The 21,477-nt window shown below is 47.8% G+C and overlaps 1 protein-coding gene across 1 annotated transcript; it reads right to left on the bottom strand.

The window, feature by feature from the left end:
- Positions 1 to 774: 774 nt before the first annotated feature.
- On the bottom strand, positions 775 to 18,631 carry ercc6 (excision repair cross-complementation group 6). Its single transcript, XM_084470872.1, has 22 exons — positions 18,568 to 18,631; positions 17,969 to 18,177; positions 17,236 to 17,461; positions 16,501 to 16,621; positions 16,051 to 16,165; positions 15,069 to 15,801; positions 13,158 to 13,289; positions 12,681 to 12,839; positions 11,241 to 11,376; positions 10,751 to 10,921; positions 10,182 to 10,358; positions 8,470 to 8,586; positions 7,639 to 7,734; positions 6,521 to 6,739; positions 5,503 to 5,613; positions 4,700 to 4,819; positions 3,857 to 3,951; positions 3,161 to 3,306; positions 2,540 to 3,064; positions 2,268 to 2,439; positions 2,055 to 2,133; positions 775 to 1,919 (listed from the first exon to the last, which is right to left on the bottom strand). The coding sequence occupies exons 2-22, from the start codon at positions 18,165 to 18,167 to the stop codon at positions 1,452 to 1,454; spliced, it is 4,317 nt and encodes a 1,438-aa protein (XP_084326998.1). The 5' UTR covers positions 18,168 to 18,177; positions 18,568 to 18,631; the 3' UTR covers positions 775 to 1,451.
- Between the last annotated feature and the right edge of the window lie 2,846 nt (positions 18,632 to 21,477).

The raw sequence follows: 21,477 nt of genomic DNA, 5'->3' as shown, positions 1-21,477 counted from the left end.
TTATGTTATTAAAGGGGGAATATAATGATATTTTAGTTATTAAATGCGCGTAATTAATTTATGCACCACTGAAAATAAAGTTGTTATTATGACCTCGGCGAGATGCGTGGAGAAAATTGAAATCAAATAACGGCTGATAACTTTGCCCCAATACTCGGTCTAGACACTCTGACAAGAGTATACACGAGGCCTATTAGACAAGACCACTTGCTATCTGTCACGCCGTGATCCCACGCCATGCTTAGTTAAATAGATAAATCAGCATGCCTCCAACTATTGACTGACTTTTTTTTCCGCGTTTATGGGCCTATAATGCGGTGGAGATGCGGAGATGCGGTGGTGGTGGGGAACCGTTTCAGGACCCTGGTCAGAGCCAGACTTTAGAGCGCATGTTTAAAAACAAATGAGAAAGGGCTGAAACGGCACTATTTTAAACTAGCCTAGTTGAAAACTCGAGCTCATGTGTACTTGTGTAACCGCGCCGCACACGTGTTGGGGTTTAAATGGCATGTAATTAGTTTACCTGCACTTCGGGCAAGGAAGACCGTCCCATAAAATGCTAATTAGAAAATAGACGCAATTGTTCCCAGACTTTTTTTTCTCCCCTTGGAGATTAAAAAACGGCGACTGAATGAGAAGAAAGGCGTACGCTGAAACAATACGTTCATACATGACCCACCATTCACATTGTTTCGACAATATTTGAAGAGAAACAATATCACTTTTGTATATTTTGAATATTTTTCACAAATATAAGGAGGTAGATTATTTTATTATGGGTCTACAGTATCCACCGCCAACCCCATCAACATCGATCCGTACAAAACCTTTTTTTTTTTTTTTTCAATGAACTTTTTAAATTGGTCATAAATAACACATTGCATGGATAGTATTACAAAATACATTTGTGAGGCAGTTTTTGTTGCAATTTAACTTTTTTGCTGCAAAAGGATAACATAATCATTACTTAAAGCATATATACATCAGCACAATGTCCCAGATCAATACAAAAAAATGTCAAGTACTTCCAGGTATAAAAGACCAAAAATGTTCCCAAGAAAATGTCAGTTCGATGAGGCTCGACTCCTATGCAATTATCAACAACCGGACAATAACAGTTTGTTAAAAATGGATAGCATATACTGGAAAAGGTTAAGCTCTTTGTAACTTCATCATAGAATGATCTTCCAATTCACCATTTTTACATGTAAAAAATGAATTGAAAATGTTCAAATATCAGATCTGTACAGTACGGTTAATTCACCAATCTTAAGCCAAGGACTGTCATACAAATACAGAGTGCAGTGATCTAGAGCTAGAACAGTCAGAGCTCACAAGCTATTCACCTTAATCACCTAGCCACCATGTGTTCATTTCAGGATCCATCTTGGTTCTGCCCTCATTCCCCCCACCCAGCTAGCATTAGCCATGTAGCCTCGGGGCTCCCCCCCTCAGCGATAGCTCTCCTTCAGCCTCCACATGCCCTCCTGCCCAGAGGCCCTGTGGAAGTCACAGATGCTGCGCAGCAGCTCCCTGAACACCGGCGCCTGAGCCTTGGTGAGCAGGGGTGTGAAGTGCTCCAGCACCTCCTTGGTGGTGGCCTGGCCGTCCACCTCGGCCTGGAAGGCCACAAAGTTCCTCAGGTCCACCAGCAGCTCGTCGTGCTCCGTGGGGGGCGCCGGGGGTCCGCCGGCCTCACCAGCCCCGCCTCCCCCTCCTCCTCCTCCGTCCTCCTCCTCCTCCTCCTCTGCGTCTGCGCCAGAGGGCAAGCTGACGTGGTTTCTCTCCCTCATCTTGGCCAGCAGGGAGGAGGAGGAGAGCGGGGTGGCGCTGGACTCGCCGCCCTCCACCGCCTCGCCGCTGAAGTGACCCCCCTCGCCCGGCTTCTTGGGGGTGGATCTTTTGAGGAAGGCCGCGTCCTAGGGGTTGAAGACACAGGGATCACTCTTATGAATACATTTAAATAAAACACTGTGCCGGTGCGCCCTTCACCCCCGCTCCCGTAGCGCCCATGAAGTTCAACACGTGCACGCTGTCGATTTAGGAACCATTACCTTGCACTTCTCCGAGCTGGGCGGGGCCGCGGTAGTTGCCGTGGCGAGGAGTGAGTTCTTCTTCTGGCCGAAGCGTTTCCTGGGAAAAGGGCAAGGAAGTAAAACACTATAAGTCATCGTCCCAAAGGTGTGTGTGTGGGGTGAAGCTCTGTGGTTCTTTTGGAGCAGCCGCAAAAAAAAAAGCAGGAAGAGTGGGAGAGTGTGTGCGATTACCGGGCCGGCGGTTGGGGCGGCGGCCTGTTGTAGGACAGTCGGCACCTCTGCCGGGACACCTTGAGGGCCTTCAGGGCGTCCCGGGCCACGCGGTTGGCCTCGGCCTCCACCAGCACAAAGTCCGGGTTGGAGGCCTCGATGATGCTGTCGTGCTGCATGACACTGTGGATACCTGCGGACGCAAGGCGACAAGACACGTTGGAGAGCACTGCTCGCTTTCCGCGCCGCAACGAAAAGGAAACCTGACGGCGCGCGAGCGCAGGACGCCTCACCCGACTGCTTGAAGAGCTTGGCCAGCACGTAGTCGTCGTTCCTCTTCAGGTCCTCCTTGTCGTCCTCCTCCTTCTTGAAGGTGCTCTTCTTGACCAGGTGGGAGATCCGTTGGCCCTCCACCTGGGCCTCGCGCTTGCGTTTCTTCTTGTGGCGTTTGTCCGCGTGGCAGTGCTTCCTCTTCTCGCTGTGTTTGTGCGGGCTGCTGGCGGAGCGGTGGTCTTTGCCCGGTGGTCTGAAGTTCGCCTCTTTCGAGTCTCGGCGCTGGCTCCCCGGGCTTAGTGACTCCGAAGGAGAGGCGGACCCCGTGTTTGCCCCACTAGTGGCCACATGCGTGCCGTCCACGAGTCCATTTGGAAGACCATGAGAGTTTTTACGGCTAGCAGTCGTGTTCTCTTCCTTTACAGCTGGGGTAGCACCGTTTTGGTCAGCCTCGGAGTGTTTGTGTGCATGTTTGGAGTGTTTCGACCGGTGCGACGACCTCGGCCTCTCTGGTTTTATCGGCGCCTTAACGTCCGAGCCCGTGCCTGTCCAAAGAAAATGTAGATATTTTAGCAAGAACTGACGTTTGTATAGGGTGTTGTTATACAGGGTGAGACAGACACAATGTAACGTTTGCGGACCTGCAAATATGGCGCTGGTCTCTGTTCCCTGGTCGCCGTCGGGGTTGGACAGAGTGAAGAGCTCGTAGATGTCATTGGACTTGAAGAAGCGCCGCTGCTTCGGGTCCTTCAGGACACGGTTGGTCAAAAACTGTTTGAAGATTTGCCTGAACCAAAACAACAAACAAAGGTCACACTACACATCAAGCACTAAGTTCTACTGTTGGAACGAAAAACACAAACTCTGACAAATTGTTCTACGTGGATTATTGGTATAAATTAAACAGAACAATAATAATCAGAAAAGCAATCTACCCTTGGGGTGACCTCCGCCTGAATCACCACTCAATCAAAGTAGAAGTGCAGTAGATGGAGAAACTTGCATGTTGAAAGCACTTAAAATGAAACAAGCAACAGCATCGAAATCCTAGACCGACCATTTAATAATGCTGGGAAGCTTTTCAATTACTGAGTTCTGGGATGAGTGCAGTAATAAGGCAGTGATATGAGCAATTAGCAAATGTCATAGCCAAAGGAATGGCAATGACAGTATACAGAGTGCCGTAAACAGCGTCACAACGGTTGCCGCTGCCTAATCACGGCAACTACGTTATACTCAGCGGAAGTGGATTCAGTTGGAATGGGCTTAAATTATGACTTTATAGTCAACAAGCATGGCACGCTTGTGCCCACACACCCATGTGAGCAGACACGCACCTATGGTAGATTTTCTCCTCAATGGTGCCAGCTGTCAAGAGCCTATAGACCGTCACCTGCTGGGTCTGCCCAATCCTCCAGGCACGCTCACGGGCCTACACACACACACACACACACACACACACACACACACACACACACACACACACACACACACACACACACACACACACACACACACACACACACTGGTAGAAACATGGCATAAAACAGCGCAATATGGCAAATAATTATATGTGATGATAAACACAAAAACAAGGGCTACGCTACTGACTGTCTCTCAAAAGAAATCCAGTCAGACTTGCTCTGTTGCGTCGTTCTCCAGACTGACATCTGGAGATTGATGTAACCATTATATCATACTTTCTCCAAAGCATCCGTGTACTGATGGTGAGGAGGCAGAATGACCTCCCTTATCTGTCTTGCTAAACAAACATATATGGCATATAAGGCATACACCGTGTGTGTCTGTACCCAACCCCTGCGTGTACTTTGGTGTGTCCAAACTAAGTCACTACGTATCTTTGTGTGCGTGTTTCCTCCTGCATATCTTCGGGTGTCTGATCAGCATTTTTGTCTCTCAATGTGCGTATATTTAAGTTTTGTGTGTGTGCATCTTCAGATTGGGGTATGTGTGTGTTTCTCTATCTACATGTGCGTGTGTTTGTGCATCTTAAGGTGTGGGTATGTAAGGTGTGTTTGTTTCTGTGCCTGTGCAGGTGTATTCGTCTTCAGGTGTATGGGTCTGTATGTGTATGTGTGTGTCTCTGTGCAAGTGTGCGTGTGCATGCGTGCGTTTGTGCGCTATGTTTGTCCTCAGGTGTGTGTGTGAGCGGGTCCGACCTGCATGTCGGTGCTGGGGTTCCAGTCTGGGTCGTAGATGATGACTCGGTTGGCTCCAGTGAGGTTGACGCCCAGGCCTCCAACCCTCGTGGTCAACAGGAAGATAAAAATGGACCTGTCCTGATAACAGGGGAGGAATAACAATACACTTAACATCCAGAACTCCTTCAAGTACTTGTGGTAATAAAGAAATATTTATTCCATTGATTGCACTTCATAATGGTCCTGTAATGACAATATTCATCTAATGAATTGATTTCATTATTTATTTAGGTCCATGAAATAGTGACATTGGGAAATTTCAAATGAAGTGGGAGGTTAAAACTGAATTTGCTTCGCTGGGCCGAGTGTACATATAGCAAATGTTCTCAACTGAGGATGGGAGTGTTTAAAGTGTTTTTTTAAACTATACATTTAGTATTACCAGGTTAATTCAAATCTTTTTTTCTTGTGGTTACACAAAACTAAGATTTTTTTTAAGCTGAACATGCAAATAGAAAAATCCCACTAAAACAGCAATTATGGGATGCACCAACAGTGATTACACTGAGATCTGCATTCATTACTCTAGTTATACTGGTCTATATAAAAACCAATAGACGGGGTGAACATTGAGTCCCACAGATCTCATGTCTACAATTAGTGTTCCCCCCCCACACCTCCGGGCTTAAGCTAAAGCACTCAACACCCCCCTCCCAGAGCCCCCTGCCCCCCTGCCCCAAGGAGGGGATTTTCCTGGGAGCCACTCAGATAGCCATTAGAGAGAGAGAGAGAAAGAGAGAGAGAGGGAGACTTATCCCCACCCCGTTGTAGCGGGCGATGAGGGGCTGCCGGGCCGCTATGGGGGTGGTGCCGTCCATCTTCACGAACTGGTAGCTGTTCTCCCTCACAAACACCTCCAGGATGTCCAACATCTGGCCACGGGAGGAACCACAGATGGAGGGTCATGGAGGAGGAGAGACAGACAGAGAGAGGGGGTCTGAGGTTTGGATTATCTCTAACAGGATTAGGGCAGATTAATATTACATGGACAGAGATACCGACAGGGAGGGTCTCAGGTTCCCTGTGAGGTATAATCTCATTGGTATCGACTGCAACAGCTGGGGCCTCTCTCACACATGCACACACATGCACACACACATGCACACGTATGCACACACACAGTGAATAGTTTTATAGACATCATGGGTTCATGTTGGGAATAGCACAGTGGAGAGACATCAGACCTCTAGCACTGACACTGAGTCAGACATGCAAATGAAGGACTCAAGACTAACAAGTAGAACAATTTAATATCGCAATATGAGATGAGGTATAGTCGGCCCTTCTGAGTTATTGTTTCATCATGCCCTGGCCTCAATGTTGTCTTTTAATGGTTTCAAAAGGCTGGGAGAGTTCAAGTGTATTCATTAGATTGAAAATCACCAAGAATGGCCTTCTTTGTAATAACACAGATGAATAACTGCTACCTGCTCTGAAATCACATCCACATAACTTACATTTTATTCTATTGGATTAATAATGCATGGTCATTTAGGTAAAACCATAAAGGTGAAGTTCATTATCTCACAGAAGCTCTGCTATAAAAGCTAGAAAACACATTTCAAAATCCCCAATTTAAAGTGTCTCTGTCCACCCAGATGTACGTCAGACAGCTCAATCTACCAGCCTACCCACTGAACGGTACCCACAGGACAGGCTGATCCATCCATCATACGACTGGGTGGACACTCAAAAGTGTGACCAAAGGGTCCTATTCGCCATTGGCTAATCAACACGATACTGGACCCCCGGTGTCCGAAAGAGGGGCCCCCGACGTACCTGTCTGGACTGGGTGAAGAGCAGCACCCGGTGGCCCTGCTTGAACCACAGGCGCAGCAGGGACTCCACCACCATCAGCTTGCCCGAGCGCTTCCAGTAGCCGAAGCGCTCCTCGTCCGTGAGCTGGTCGTCTGAGATGTTCTTCAGGATGCGCGGGCCCCCCGTCAACAGGTCCGGGTGGTTGCAGACCTTCCGCAGCGAGATTAAACCCGAGAAGATCTGCCGAGAGGAGGCCGGCGTCACGTTAGCAGAGCGGCCGACGAGCCGAACCGATAAACGACGCCTACTAATGTAGACTCACGTTTGCTTTGTTTTTTCATCGGCCAAGATAAGTTTTTTTCCGGCTGAGATATTACAAGGGGGCAACGGCGACTTCCGAAAGCCTCGTAATCACATTGACTCGAGTCCACGAGAGCGGGTTACATCATTTATTTAAGGACAACAAAGGCTGCACTGGTGCTTCAGATGCAGGCCCGGTGGTCCCTGCATTAGTAATGGTGGTTAATGGACCGACGTAGTCTGCGTGCGTGTGCGTGCGTATGTGTGTGTGTGTGTGTGTGTTTGCACGTGTGTTGCCGTGGTCACCTCTGGCACACTGACCACGTCCATTTGGGTCAGTGGTGATGAATGACTACTAAGAGGAGGGAGCCTCTCTCCTCCTCCTCCTCCAGGGTGGGCTTCTGGTAATTGTGAGCAGAAGACCCCGGCAGCAACGTGCTACCAGCCATTTAAACAGACCGTAAAGAACGGTCGGTTCACGGCCGCCATTAGCGACGTACAATAACATTTACGCTGCACAAAATAAAAATAATTACGCTCCTTCAAGGAGCACGTCCTCCATAGCCTGGCCCGAGACGGAGTGGCGTTGGTCGTTGGGCGGGGGTGCGGGGCGGAGGCGAGGGCGGAGGGGAACGCGGTGCAGTAATGAATAGGGCCCACAAGTCCTCTGTAAGCCCCTGTACTCATCAAGATGACGTCCCCCCCCTGCTCTGACTGCACTATGTCAGGCAGAGTTGAGGCCACTATAAACGTAGATTAAAGCCTACTGGCCAGCAGTTTAGTAGTGGAGCCACTTCCTTCTAGTGCCCCCTGCGGAGACGACGAGGCCGGGCCTCTACCTGCATGTCGCCGTTCAGCATCTGGTACACCTCCTTGGAGTCCAGGAAGCCCTGATACACCTGCCGCTGCTCCTCTGTCAGTCTGCAGAACAGAACCTGTACACGCACGAGCACACACACACACACACACACACACACACACACACACACACACACACACACACACACACACACACACACACACACACACACACACACACACACACACACACACACACACACACACACGTGTAATGAGCATCCCGTTCTAATCCCCCTGATGAGGAGCTGTGTGTATAACGTTGAGTAGAAAGCAGCGGTTTCTTTAAGAGAAGCGCCCCCCTCCCCCCCCCCTCCAAGGAATAACTTAATGATCTAAAGTGGACTGTGCGGGGGGAGAGGTGATGCTGGTGGTGGTGTCGGGGAGGTGGTGGTGGTGGTGTCGGCCAAACTCGGCCAGGTGGGACGGAGCAGAGAGCAGCCACCTTTAATGAATACCTGATGCTTTTACTTTGCTGGGGATTTTATTAGCTGGCTTTGTCTGATGTGGGGCGAGGTGGGAGGGGGATGTGAGGCACATTCATCAACTCCTCCTTAAATGTGGCACACACAGTCACATCCGATCAAGTAAACACCTCGCCAGTTAAAGACTCAGAGAGAGAGAGAGAGAGAGAGAGAGAGAGAGAGAGAGAGAGAGAGAGAGAGAGAGAGAAAGAGAGAGAGACAGAGAAAGAGAGAGACAGAGACAGAGACAGAGACAGAGAGAAAGAGAAAGAGAAAGAGAGAGAGAGAGAGAGAGAGAGAGAGAGACACCGGCTCACTGTCTGTGACATGGGGGGAGATGTTCGCTACCTGTTCATTCTTGTCGGGCAGTGAGAGGTTGTCCTTCACGTCCGCCTTCATTCTCCGCAGCAGGTAGGGGTTGATGGTGTCCCTCAGAACGCAGGCGCACTTGTACGCCGTCTGCACCTACGATGCACAGACGAGAGTCAGTCACTTGAGGCCACGCTCCCTTCTGGAGGCCTCTGACCGGCGGGCCACACCCACAGCCCGCGGCAGTAGTCGCACTACAGGGGAGCATCAATTTCACCGTGGACAGAGTGGGGGGCGTGGGTGGGTTGGTAAGGGGGGGGACGGACCGGTTGTTCCGACTCTTCTTTTTAATCGCTTGGCTCTCACACCTGTCAAAGAGCATGTATCCTGGGGCATGACTGTCGTTTAGCCCCTCTCATCATCACCAACCCCTCCCCCCCTCTCTCCTCCCCTCCCCTCTCAGCAGAACCACATGTCATTAATCATTGATCACAGAGCGCTGGCGGTCTCCGGGGATGGCGCCCTCCCCTTTCATCATCCTGTTTCTGTTGGCCCGCTCCACCACGTTGCATGATGGGAGACACACACAAAACACACAACACACACACACGCACGCACACAACAATCCCACGCTCATTCTCTCAACACACATGATCAAACCAGCAGTGGCCGGGAGCCGGGGCTAAAGGCCAGTTAGCCTTTAAACACTAACTCAGTAGGGAAGAGAGGAGGGGGGTTGACAGGGCGATCAGAGAAGCCAACCCTCCCTACTCCGTCTTGGCAGAGCCCTAGGGGAACAATAACCCACTGGGGGGGGGGGGGGATAGGGTCTGTGGAAGGGCTGGAGTGGAGCCTGGTGGAGGAGGAGCAGGAGAGAGGAGATCCAGGGATACTCTACTAAAGCTGCTGAGTGGGTTCATGTGAGAGTGTAAACGAGTACTTCCGTTATGGCTCCCACAGCACCTCCCCCCACACACATATGTTTTTTACGCTGCATCTATGAATGCACACACACGGACACATGCACAACCATAAAAACAAACACAAAAGTGCCGACACACACCCCCAAACAAAACACGCAAACACATACACAAAAAAACATAAACACAGAAGTGCAGACCCAAACACACACACACACACACACACACACACACACACACACACACACACACACACACACACACACACACACACACACACACACACACACACACACACACACACACACACACACACACACACACACCAGGGTGTGCTCTGTTGATGTTAGAATTTTTTTTCTTTAAAGAAGGAGAAGATAAGGCAGCCGGGCTAAGCCCTCTCTGACCATTTAATAACATTAATAATTAGTAAAGGTTTTTATTATCGACAGCGGAAGAAGCATCGATAGCCATCTTAAATAATTCAATCCGTACAGTCAGAGGGTTATTAACGATTGCGCACTAATGACAAACGGCTACAATATAGTTCCCTCTCTCTCGATCTCCCCCTCTCTCTCTCTCTCTCTCTCTGTCTGTCTGTCTCTCGCCCGCATCACTTGGGATAGTAGATTGCACCGGCGTAGCTCTCTCCATGCCTTTCTCCGACTGGAACATTAAACTCCACTGTCACTCCATCACAGGCTTCCGCTTCCCTTTTCATTATCAATCACTGTAAACAAAGGAAATTAAATCTGTGCGCGCGTGCGTGTGAATGGGGGGGCTCCCGCGCGTGTGTGTGTGTGTGTGTGTGTGTGTGTGTGTTTTCCACACCTGTACAGCGGAGGCATTGCTGTAGCCCCCCATGGTGATGGGCACCGAGAACTGCTCCATAAAGACCGGCAGGGTGCCCAGCTTGCCGGGGAAGACAAAGTCGAACAGAGACCAGAGTTCCTTCAGGTTGTTCTGCATGGGAGACCCAGACAGGATGAACCGGTGGGGGGTCCGGAACTAGAATGGAAGAGGGGGAGGAGAGAAGACGCAGACACGTGTATGACTCACTTTGTCCGACGATGTCGGGTAGGGGTGAAAAGATTCACCAGCAAAGAGATAAAGCGATACGTCTACTGAGAGCCAGAGAAACAGAAACATATGAAGCTATCATAAGGCTACAAATCAGTATTGTTGTCAACAATTCTGCCTAAAGGGACAATAGATCTGTTCCATTCATCGGTTCGATTTTATACATAAATCCTACACATTAAAACTTATGTTTCATATGATGCGTGATGATGAATCCGTCACATTACAAGATAATACATGCGCCTCTAATGTCGATGGTTTGGGGTTTTATGTCGGGTGACGCTTCAAAACTATCACTGCTTTAGCGTCTGCGTGTCTACCTGCTTGCAGGCGGTGGTGACCCCTGCGTTGGGGTTCCTGATCTTGTGGCCCTCGTCCAGGATGACGTAGTGCCAGTCGTAGCGCTGCAGCGTTTCCTGCAGGTTCCTCACTGCATTGTAGGAGGTGATCAGCACCCCGTGACAGGCCGCGATCTCCGGGATCAGCTTCTCCTGTGACACGCACACACACACACAAACACACACACACACACACCCCCACACACACACACACACACACACAGCTTCCTCTGTTACATCGCTCTCTGCCCTACCCCTTGCGCGTGGGGGTGAGTAAGAGTAACATCTGCGGAGGGGATATTCGGACAGGACGAAGTAAGGCTGGGAGTGAGTGGATCCCATGTTGGCAATATGTGGTCCTCTGGTGCCCCCCAGAGGATAGAGAGGCTCTGTGTACCTCAGTGTGAGTGAGTGAGTGAGTGAGTGAGTGTCTGTCTGTGTGTGTTTGTATTCACAGCAGGATTGGCCCTACCTTCTTGTAGGTGTAGGAGCCGGTTTCGTGGAGGACGGCTACTCTGAACGGAGGCCACCATTTGTGGAACTCCTTTACCCACTGGTGCATGACTGTGGCAGGACACACGATCACCGTGGGACCCAGACCCTGGTACCTACAGTACAACACACACACAATAGCAATGGACAGCAAAATAGTGTGCTGTTCAATAGGGCAAATAAATAACATGTGATCATAAACACAAGCATGCAAAGGATTGTCAAGCCGGTTGAATAGGCTGCCATGATTCTAGTTAGACTTGCTCTGTGAGTCTAGTTAGATTCTAGTTTGACTTATTCTGACTAGAATCATGACTTCTGATTCTAGTCAATAACATCATATCATATCTGCCCCAAAGCATCTGTGTAGTCCCTTTCTCATCAGCCTTGCTAAACACCAACAAAACATATATACCAGGCAATGGCAAAGATCCTACATGGTGTGTCTTTATCCAACCAGTGCGAGTTCCAACTATGTCTCTGCCTGTCTTTGTGTGTGTGTGTGTGTGTGTGTGCAGTGCAGTGCATAAAATGAAAGATGCTATGATTGCTGTACACTTCACGTCAAGCTGTGGTTTGTTTTGGCGTGAAGGGGAGGTGAGCATGATTAGCATCACAAATGCAAATGTTCATACACAGACAAGTGTTACTACGGTTTAACTCTTCAGGGCCATGCCATCTATCTAACTCAATTACTCAATGAGAACTTGTACAAGCCATTCCTCAAACACGCTTTTTTTCTCTCTCAAACACACACACACACACACACACACACACACACACACACACACACACACACACACACACACACACACACACACACACACACACACACACACACACACACACACACACACACACACACACCCACCCACCCACCCCTTGCGTGCCCTCTCCCTCCCTCTAATGGGCTGGTATGATGCTCTGCTCTGTGGAAGCTATTGATACTCGGCCATAATTGAGTTTGCAAGCAATCAATTTGTGGGCGTCTGTAGCAGACACGGTATCGACCGAGGAGGCCCCACCTCCAGGAAACCTGCACGCCACTGTAAGCCCTGCATCCACAGTGTCATGAGTTCAGTGCATGGCACATCTATGGGAAAACTACACAGCTTGATTAGCATTGAATGTTGGCCAGGAAAAATTGGTGCCTAGTCTCTGGACTTGTACACACACAAACGTGTGCACACAACGTCATATCAGTGTTTCCTCTTGTGTCTGCTGTAAGAAAGTGAGGAGTCTGATAATTGAAACATGTTTAATAATTCAACAGAACACTCTTAAGCAGATATCCCCCTAATCAAATATTCATACTACACAGACACACAGTCGCGGGCCCCATAGTTTACTGTGCGTATTATCTAGCATGCGTGTGTGTATGTGTGTGTGTGTGTGCTTGTGTATTGCAGTGTTTGTGTACCTGTAGTTGGAGCCTCTGGTCCTTAGTTTGCTGTAGCTCAGGCCGGCCAGAAAGCCAATGACTTGGATGGTTTTGCCCAATCCCATTTCATCTCCCAGAATGCCCCCTGCCTGCTGACAGTGGAGTTCCCACAACCACCGCACACCTGTCTGCTGGTACCTGAGTGTGTACACACAGTATCACTTAAAAAACACACTTGGGCAAACACATGACAAGAAAATTAATTTGAATCCCCACTTATCCTAACTTATGAGAGAGAATGTATTGAAAACAATTTGAATGGTAAATAGAGTTAAACGGAAAGAGAAAGTGGCTCATTAATTATTACACAACTGGACTCTGGACTTTAAAGATCTAATCACTGATGTATTATGTAGCAACGTAGATATTACTTACTTGCAAGCATGACTTGATCAAGCACATGTGACGGGCTTGCATGCCATCGGTACACTAATTACAAGTTGCTTCAGTGCTTACTTGAAGAGCTTCTTCCAGAGGAAGGAGGGCATCTTGAATCCCTCGTCGAACTCCTCCTCGCTCTCCTCCGACACGTCCTCCCCCCTCTGTCTTTTCTCATCCCTTTCTCGAAGACGCTGTCTCCTCCACCTCCTGCCCGAATGAAGGCTTCACGTTAGGCGGAGATGTGAATGGTGAATGGCAGGAGGTAGTGTGTATGTGTACAGCTGACAGGTCCAATTGACAGTTATAAACATTAAAACGTGCATTATAACTTCCAGAAGCTCTAAGGACAACAGTCTGATTAATAGGCCTTAAAACATCACAGACGACAAGAGGAAGATTTTAAAACTTTTTGTTTCTGCTATAGCATGTCAAATGAAATCCTGTATGCTATTGCAGATAGCCTCATGAAACACCACCTTCACCCCAGCCAAGGGTCTTTTCCAAGACTGCAACATTAGTGTTGTTGCCTGGTTTGAGCAGACAAGGTGTGTAGAGGCAGCGCAAGGTACACGGTGCGGTAATTAGAAACACGGGAGGGTCAGAGGTTCAAAGGTTTTGTTTGGGAAAGTAACTGCTCGGAGCAGGGGAGGTATTCCCACAGAGCTGCGGTGCATCACCAGTTAAAAAGAAGAATGAAAAAAAAAAGAGTGGAAGTAGAGACAAGCTGTTTTTAAACGGAGCGGGAGGAGTGGGGAGGCTCGGGCGGCGCAGCGAGAGGCACAGTCGTCGTTGCACCGCAAATGAAGATTGATACGGTCAATTAGTAGCGCAGGGTTTCCCCGGAAAGGTGTGGGGTGGAAAGGATAAGAATCCATCTTCATTTGAACCCGGCCCTGTCACCCAGCCGTGGGGCGGTCCTTTAGCCCGGGCCTGGGAGGCCCCGCGCTCTAATTAAGTCAAGACTAAGCATTGGTTCGGTTAATTACACTTTTCTACTGCACCTGCCCACCAACACCCATTCACCTAAGTACAAATACCCACAAACACACACACACTCGTCCACCTTCAGAGACACGCATACCACTAGCTTATGCTGCTGATGAGCCAGCATCCACACCCAGGTCCTGTGTCAACACAGACGAGGGGACAGACAAATTCCCTCCACTCTCGGGGTGTGAGTGAAAAGGGTGAGTGCCAACACAAATAGTTGGATAGCTATAAATGTGAAAATCTCATCAGGGCCTTGCACTGCTCTTCCATTAAATTGAGCGGTAGAGTGAATGAGCGGGCAAGTGTGTGTGTGTGTGTGTATAAAAGCAATGTGTGCAGGAGGATAATTAGGGCAGGGTGAGAGAGAGAAAAGAAATGTGCTTAGTCAAGAAACAGCTGCCAATCTCACCGGGGGATTAAGTGTGGCCTTCTACAACGGTGCCATCGGTAACCCACTGGTTCTGTTTAACACACAGGGTGTTACCATAACACAGCAGCCAGCCTGCCGTTATGAATGCTCTGAACTGTTAGGTGGCGCACTCTGGTGTTTATTGAAAATGATAATGTGCATAAAGGCCACCATTCTATTTATCATTTAGTCTAATTGTTCTTTTTTTATGCTACTGAGATGCACGCACATGTCCTGCGCACATGGTGTGTGTGTTGGTGTTTAGTGCGTCCAATCGATAGCAAGTGTAGAACCGAATACAATGAATCTTACATTAAACTGTGGTTATGATGTGTGCTGGTTTTGCCTTACGGATGAATGGACAATAGATATATTGCAGATTCATTTCCAAGAGTCGAATTAAACATGCTAAGCTATCAGGGTAAATAGTTTGATTATCTGCACACTGCGAGGTGGAAAGTGTATCTTCCCTAAGAGTGCAACTCTCGGTTAATAAACGCAGTAAATCTACAAAGTGAACCGCGGTACGTCCATAAAGCTGCACAACCGAAGCCTAGCAGGAAGAGGAAGTGAAAATGTTATCCCACCGTATTCTCTGTCTGTAGAACTCCACGTCTCCGTCATCCTGACACCTTTTCTCCTTCCCTTTCTTCCCAGTGTCATCCTTGTCGTCTTCAGAGCTGCCCGGGGAGTATTCCTCATCGCTCCCCTCTTTTTTCTTCCCCTTCTTCTCTCTCCCTTTAGGCCTTTTCTTGAAGGCCTTCAACGCGTACTCGTCGTCTTCGTCGTCGTCCCCAAAGCCCTCCTCCACCGCCTCCCTCTGCTCCCTCTCTGGGTCCACGCCCTCGTCACTAGGCAGGTACTCCGAGCCCTCACTGTCCGTGCCCCCTCCGTCTGCACGGTACCTCTTCCTGGGCTTTGGCGCCTGAGGCTCTGCCTTGGACCGGGCCATGGGCTGGGTCCTCAGCGCCGTCACTTGCAGCTTGCGCATGCGCTTCTGCAGCTTCTTGTCCTTGGACGAGGTGACGGCTCCGTTGGCCACCCCTGCCGCCGCTGTACAGACATGCCCCTCTGTGCTTTTCTTCTTGGTCTTTTTGACCGGGGCCGGCTTCTTCCGGCTGACGGCCATCTTGGCCTGGTCGGCCAGGTACATGTCGAAGGCCGAGTCCTCTGCCATCATTACCTTCCGGGGCTCCTTCTTCTCCGACTTCTGCGGGATGCGGGTTCCGAACGGCGTCATCTGCCCTGTCCGGATTAGCTCCTCCCACTCCGTCTCCTGGGACGGCATGAGCATGCTGCCCAGCGTGGACGGGCCCGGCTCTGGTGGCAAATAACCGACGACAATGGAGGATCAGACACAGAGACACAGAGGGCCTGGAAAAAAGATCTCTGGTCCTGCTGTCTTGCTGCTAGCATAGTCCACTTTTTGTGATGAATCTTGCATTTCCCCTGCCAAATTTTTTTTTTATATTCCATTCGAGATATACTTTCAGGGGTGTATCTGATTAAAAACCTCCAAGCTCAAAGATACATGGGTTAACAGATATGTAGGCGAGTGTATCAACTCACCTTCCTCCCCGTCATCCTCGGCCAGTAGCTCAGCCTCCACCCGCAGCGAGTCCTCTCCCCCCAGTATGGCCTGCAGTCTCTTCTGCTTGGCTCGGATCTTCTTCAGCTGCTTCTCCTGGAGATTTCATATCATGTTGCTCATCAATATCATCATCATAATAATCATCGTCAAGATCATAATGAATAGTTTGAATGTCCCTTTAAGAATACTGACCATTTATTATTTAGTAATTACTAATTAAGCTTGCATGACAAGATGATCATGAATGAGCAGGTGGGGGTTCAGCATCTTGCTCAAGGATGCCTGAAGGTGGACTATTGGTATTGTGGGCTCAGCACCAAACACCTTTTAGCTGGGAGTCAAGACCCTCACTGCTGGACTAACCTGTCCAGTATTTGACATTCATAGGCTACAGTTCCACAACCTCATGTTTGGCTGTTTGGTTTTACCTTGTTCTCTTTCTGCCGTTTCACCGACTCAATCTTCCTGCTGATGTCTTTGCTTGAGGTCGCGTAGGGAGTCAGCTGTTCTAAGATCTTGTTGATATGCTTCAGAGCCATGGTCACAGACCTGAAATACACCCAGGTGGAGAATATCACAAGCAGTCCATTACACAAGCAAGCAGTGCAGAAAGTGGATGCTTACATACGGACAAGTCTCTCTAGCTTTTTTCATTTGAAATAATGATGTGATGTTACCCATTTTCCCAGACTGAGAAGCACTTGTTCTTTTAGAAAAACTAATTACTACAATGTCTGAGAAATCAAATGTCTGAGGCATAGTAGCTCAGGGTTAGAAGGTCACTAGAGAGTCGTTTGTAATATTTATTTATTCTTCAAGCAAGGTCCTCAAAGGCCAAAACACAAACAAAAATAATAACCACTGAGAATGATAAATCCAATCCTTTGTGTGAGCTTTCATAGCTAGACCAGAACAACCAATAGAATCAGGCGTGACCAAAGAACATCACACTTAACGGTGATCAGTTAATTACATGTAAACATTCAACAACACATGAGAAATTAATTAATTAAACAAATTAATTAAAAATCACACAACCAAGGACATCAACAAGCGGCAAACAATGATGTGCGGTAAACCAAAAGCGAAGCAAAGTCGGCCTCGTAACTCTGAGTGGGGTCGTGCTTGATGTCCGATTATTTCCGCTCTCTGCCTGGCTTTACCTGACGTCGTCCAGCACAGACTGGTACTCCTTCTCTGCCTCCACCTTGGCTGCGGCCTCGCTGGCCTCCTGGATGGCCTGGTCCACCTGTTGCAGCACTCCCTGCTCCAGGACATCCTGGTCGTACACAGCCACCCCCAGGCCCTGCAGCTCGTCCGCCCCAGAGCTGGCCGCCACCGCCTGGATGCTGTGGCGGTTGATGTGCACCAGGCCACCGGTCCTCTTGCCTAGCAAAACACGGCATACAGTGGGCAAGGAATAACGAGGAACCGGCTTCCTCTCCTGCAAGCTTCAGCATCCTGCCAAACAAACAGCTGGAAAATTGCCCCCACTGCTATAACAATGTAATATAATTAAAATTTAATAACTTCTCTTATTGCGCCGTCCCTCCCCTGTACACCCGACCTGTGATTGTGCAACTACAGCACAATTTTTGATATATCATGATGTAAATACCCAAACAAGGCATTCTTAAACTGGTACAGCTTACTGATATTGACTCTATAATTACCAAAATAACAAAACTTGCTTTCTTGGCAAATATTATTACGCCACTCAAAACTAAAACAAAACAATGGCAGGACATTCATTGTTTTCTAATCTATTTGTTGGGGGGAAAATATATTTTATAATACAAATACTTATTGTCAGTTAAAACGACCAAAAAATATAAATAAAGAATCCAGTTTATTTTGGTTGTGGTAATACCAGCTTCTACACATGGTCAACTTTACCACTAGTACCCTCCCCTGGTCCAGGGTTGACTGGGTAGGCTGCAGCCGTCTCAGAGCCCTGACTGTTTCCAGGGATGGAGCACACTGCCGAGCCTCTGTTGGCACCCCCATCCTCCTCTGTCCCTCCCGGGGTAAGGGCAGCACTGGCTGGGCTGTACAAGGAGGAGGGCTCCTCATCCTCTCTTTCGTCTACTGGCATGTTGTGGCAACTGAAAACCATAGGACAGAGACATTCACCTGACTTGATGATGAAATGCTCATGAAATGAGTGTATACTGTTACTTTGACTTTGTTTATAAGTGGTTAATACGTTTCGTGTTATGTTATTGCGCCAGTGTATACACTCATTTATAAGAAAATGTATATAATTCGTATTACACTTAAAACACATCATTCTTTTGTTTACGTTTCTAGTGTTCTGGCTAGGATTTAGCCAGCTAAGCTAAGAGTCGGCTTAACATCATAGCAGCTACAGCGAACACATGCCAGGTAGAAAGAGCTATAAGAGGTGATAAAGTCTTCGAGAGGCGTATTTATTATATGTTTTATTTAAAAAAAAAGTCTGTACTCTTCATTCGAGGACGACAGGAATTACTTACAAGACGTGCGGTTACACAACATCTCTATGCCCATTTGCATCCATCTACTGCCACGGTGCTTCTTTCCGGTGTACGCCGAACAAGTAACGCCCCTCGCCGGTCACTGGGTAACTGGTTACACAGCGCCCCCTTTTGGCGAAAACAGCATGACTTTTCCTTCCCGTAGATGGCGCCATATAACCATGGATGTCAAAAAACACCAGTCTTTATACATCCACGATAAATCATCGTTGTGGAATGGATACATATTCCTGCATCCGTTGGTCCCATTGAACTTTGATCTACTATGAAACATTACGAAGCAACTTAAAACATTGTGATTATTTGTGAGACAAAATAATGGTATTTCTAAAATGTATTTATTTGTTATGAGTTGTTATGAGTGATTGCATAGGCATACTCTTGCGAGATATGCCTTTATTAATAAACGTGTTTATCCAAGGACATTTATTTGCAATCTCTTGAAAAAATAAATAAAGGGGTTTAATTAAAAATCCACCCCAATATTTCATGTTGTTTTTCTGTGGCAAAGGGCAACAGTATTTCCAGTTATTATCTGTTCAAATAAACCATTTGTAAAGATATATTCTATCTCAAAAATAAAATAAAAAATAAGGTTAGCTTGGTCAAAATGTATTGAAAATATATTCCTTAGAATATAAAGAACAAATAAATAGAGGCAAAACAAAAGAAAGCATGTTGCCTAAAATGTAATATTAGTATGGTGAAGTAGTTAAAAAGTGAGCTGTCACTGGCCATTTATTCTACAATTAAAGTTTATCAGGTTGTCCTATCATTCTTTGCAAGTCTTTCACTTTAAGCATTTTGTTTTTCTTGGGTGGCTGCCATTTGGGAGCTAAGCAAATAATCGGACTCAAATAGACGGTCAATCAAGCAATGAATCCGCTATTTTGGCAATACTGGAATACAGTCATGTTAGTGAATGGTCCCAGTCTGCAGATTACTTTACAGAGTGGAAAGTAGGCCTACACCCCCACCATCACTGCCGGTATCTGGCTCTCCTTTGTATTAAACTCATCTCCTTTCCTCATAGTGTTACTACATTCACTTACTGTAAATGGTGAGGTATCGGCCACAAAAAACTGGCGCAGTAAGTGACCAAAAAAAACGGATTTGGCTTGAAAGAGCTCTGTAAACCACAACTGTTACCAACAGTGTACAACGAACCGGCAACACACCAGCCTATCCTTCCAACCTCAAAGAAACACCTTTCACATGCCCTCATTACCTCACACACACTTTCCCATCATCTTCCCCCCTGGCTCCCTGTCCCCCATGGTTCAGCACGGAAAGCCCCCTTCATCGCAGCACTGGAAGGCAATAGAGAGAGAGAGAGAGAGAGAGAGAGAGAGGAGAGAGAGAGAGAGAGAGAGAGAGAGAGAGAGAGAGAGAGAGAGAGAGAGAGAGAGGGAGGGGACGGGGTGCTTGATGGTTATTGGATCAGAGTTAGTGGTGGAAGGGGGAGGAGGCATGGGGACATAAGGTGTCTCGAGGACCACTATGTTATGAGTGTTGATTTGTTTGCACGTCATAACTAGCCTAGCGCGATGCCTAAAGCAGAGCCCCATGGATTTATGTGTGTGTGTGTGTGGTAGTGTGTGTGTGTGTGTGTGTGTGTGTGTGTGTGTGTGTGTGTGTGTGTGTGTGTGTGTGCGGTTGCAGGTGTGTGTGTGTGTGTGTGTGTGTGTGTGTGTGTGTGTGTGTGTGTGCGGTTGCAGGTGTGTGTGTGTGTGTGTGTGTGTGTGTGTGTGTGTGTGTGTCTGAGCACTCGTGTGTGTGAGAGCATGTGGGTAGGGGAGAATCCACCCATTGGGTCGTCTAGTGAGGGTGGTGGTAGCAGAAGAGTTATAAGGCGCAGGGCTAGAGTTCAAACCCAGCGGGGTAACAGCGGTAAAGCATTACCATCGCTGGGTTCTTCTCTCTCGGCTGTTATACTGACAGTGAAACAACAAGGAGCATGAGATTTAGGATGAGACCATGAGCAGTAAAGGGGTGAGATGTACAAAGCAAGATTCGGCTTTGGCCGCACTGTTGCGGTATCAAGTGTATGAGCTTTCTCTCTCATCTCTCTCATCTCCCGCTCTCTCTCGCTGTTTCTCTCGCTCTCTCTCTCTCTCTCTCTCTCCCTCGGTCGTTCTCGATGTCTCTCCTTCATACAACACAGCATGAATAAAACACCCAATCAAGTGTGAATGTAAAACACAAATGATCACACACACTGACGCACACACACACACACGCTCACACACACAATCACGCAAAGATATGTATCATATATGTTTCCAATATGTCACACCATGCACCTGCATTTAAATACGATGATTTTCTCACTTTAACAGTGGGAGGATGTTAATCAGTGTACATCATGGATCATTTCCTTCTCCTCTGGTCCAAATCAGAGCCCGGCGACTATCTTTAGCAGTGATAGATCCATACAGGTCCCAGCGTCTCCTCCTTGTTAATGTATATCCCCAGTCATGCTGTGTTCTGAAAATGTGTGGTCCCTCTGCTGTAGTGCTAATCTATCACATACGGCGGTGGCCCGTCGTGGTTAGCATACGTCTGTCCTTGTCTGTGTGTCTGATAATAATTACAGAGGCGGGCTAGGTCCCTTTTTTCTCCAAATGGTTCAGACCACTGGCTCAAATCTGCACTAGATGCAGCATGCAGCTGCTAATGTTTAGGATGAACAGCAGGTGTGTGTGTATGTGTTTATACATGTAAATAAAGTCACACATCACAACAGCTACGTGCTCCCCATAAACCATTAGGACTTTGCTGAACACTTTTCACCCATTTCAATTGATAAGTGATATATTTGTAATAATTATATAGTGTTGTTTTGTGGGGGAGAATATACAGTCTTATACATAATCCCATCATCTGCAT

Source organism: Micromesistius poutassou (assembly GCF_964030765.1).
Source record: "Micromesistius poutassou genome assembly, chromosome: 7".
Lineage (NCBI taxonomy): Eukaryota > Metazoa > Chordata > Actinopteri > Gadiformes > Gadidae > Micromesistius > Micromesistius poutassou.
The sequence above is the reverse complement of the archived record's forward strand: the minus strand, read 5'-3'. Positions and strand labels throughout refer to the sequence as shown.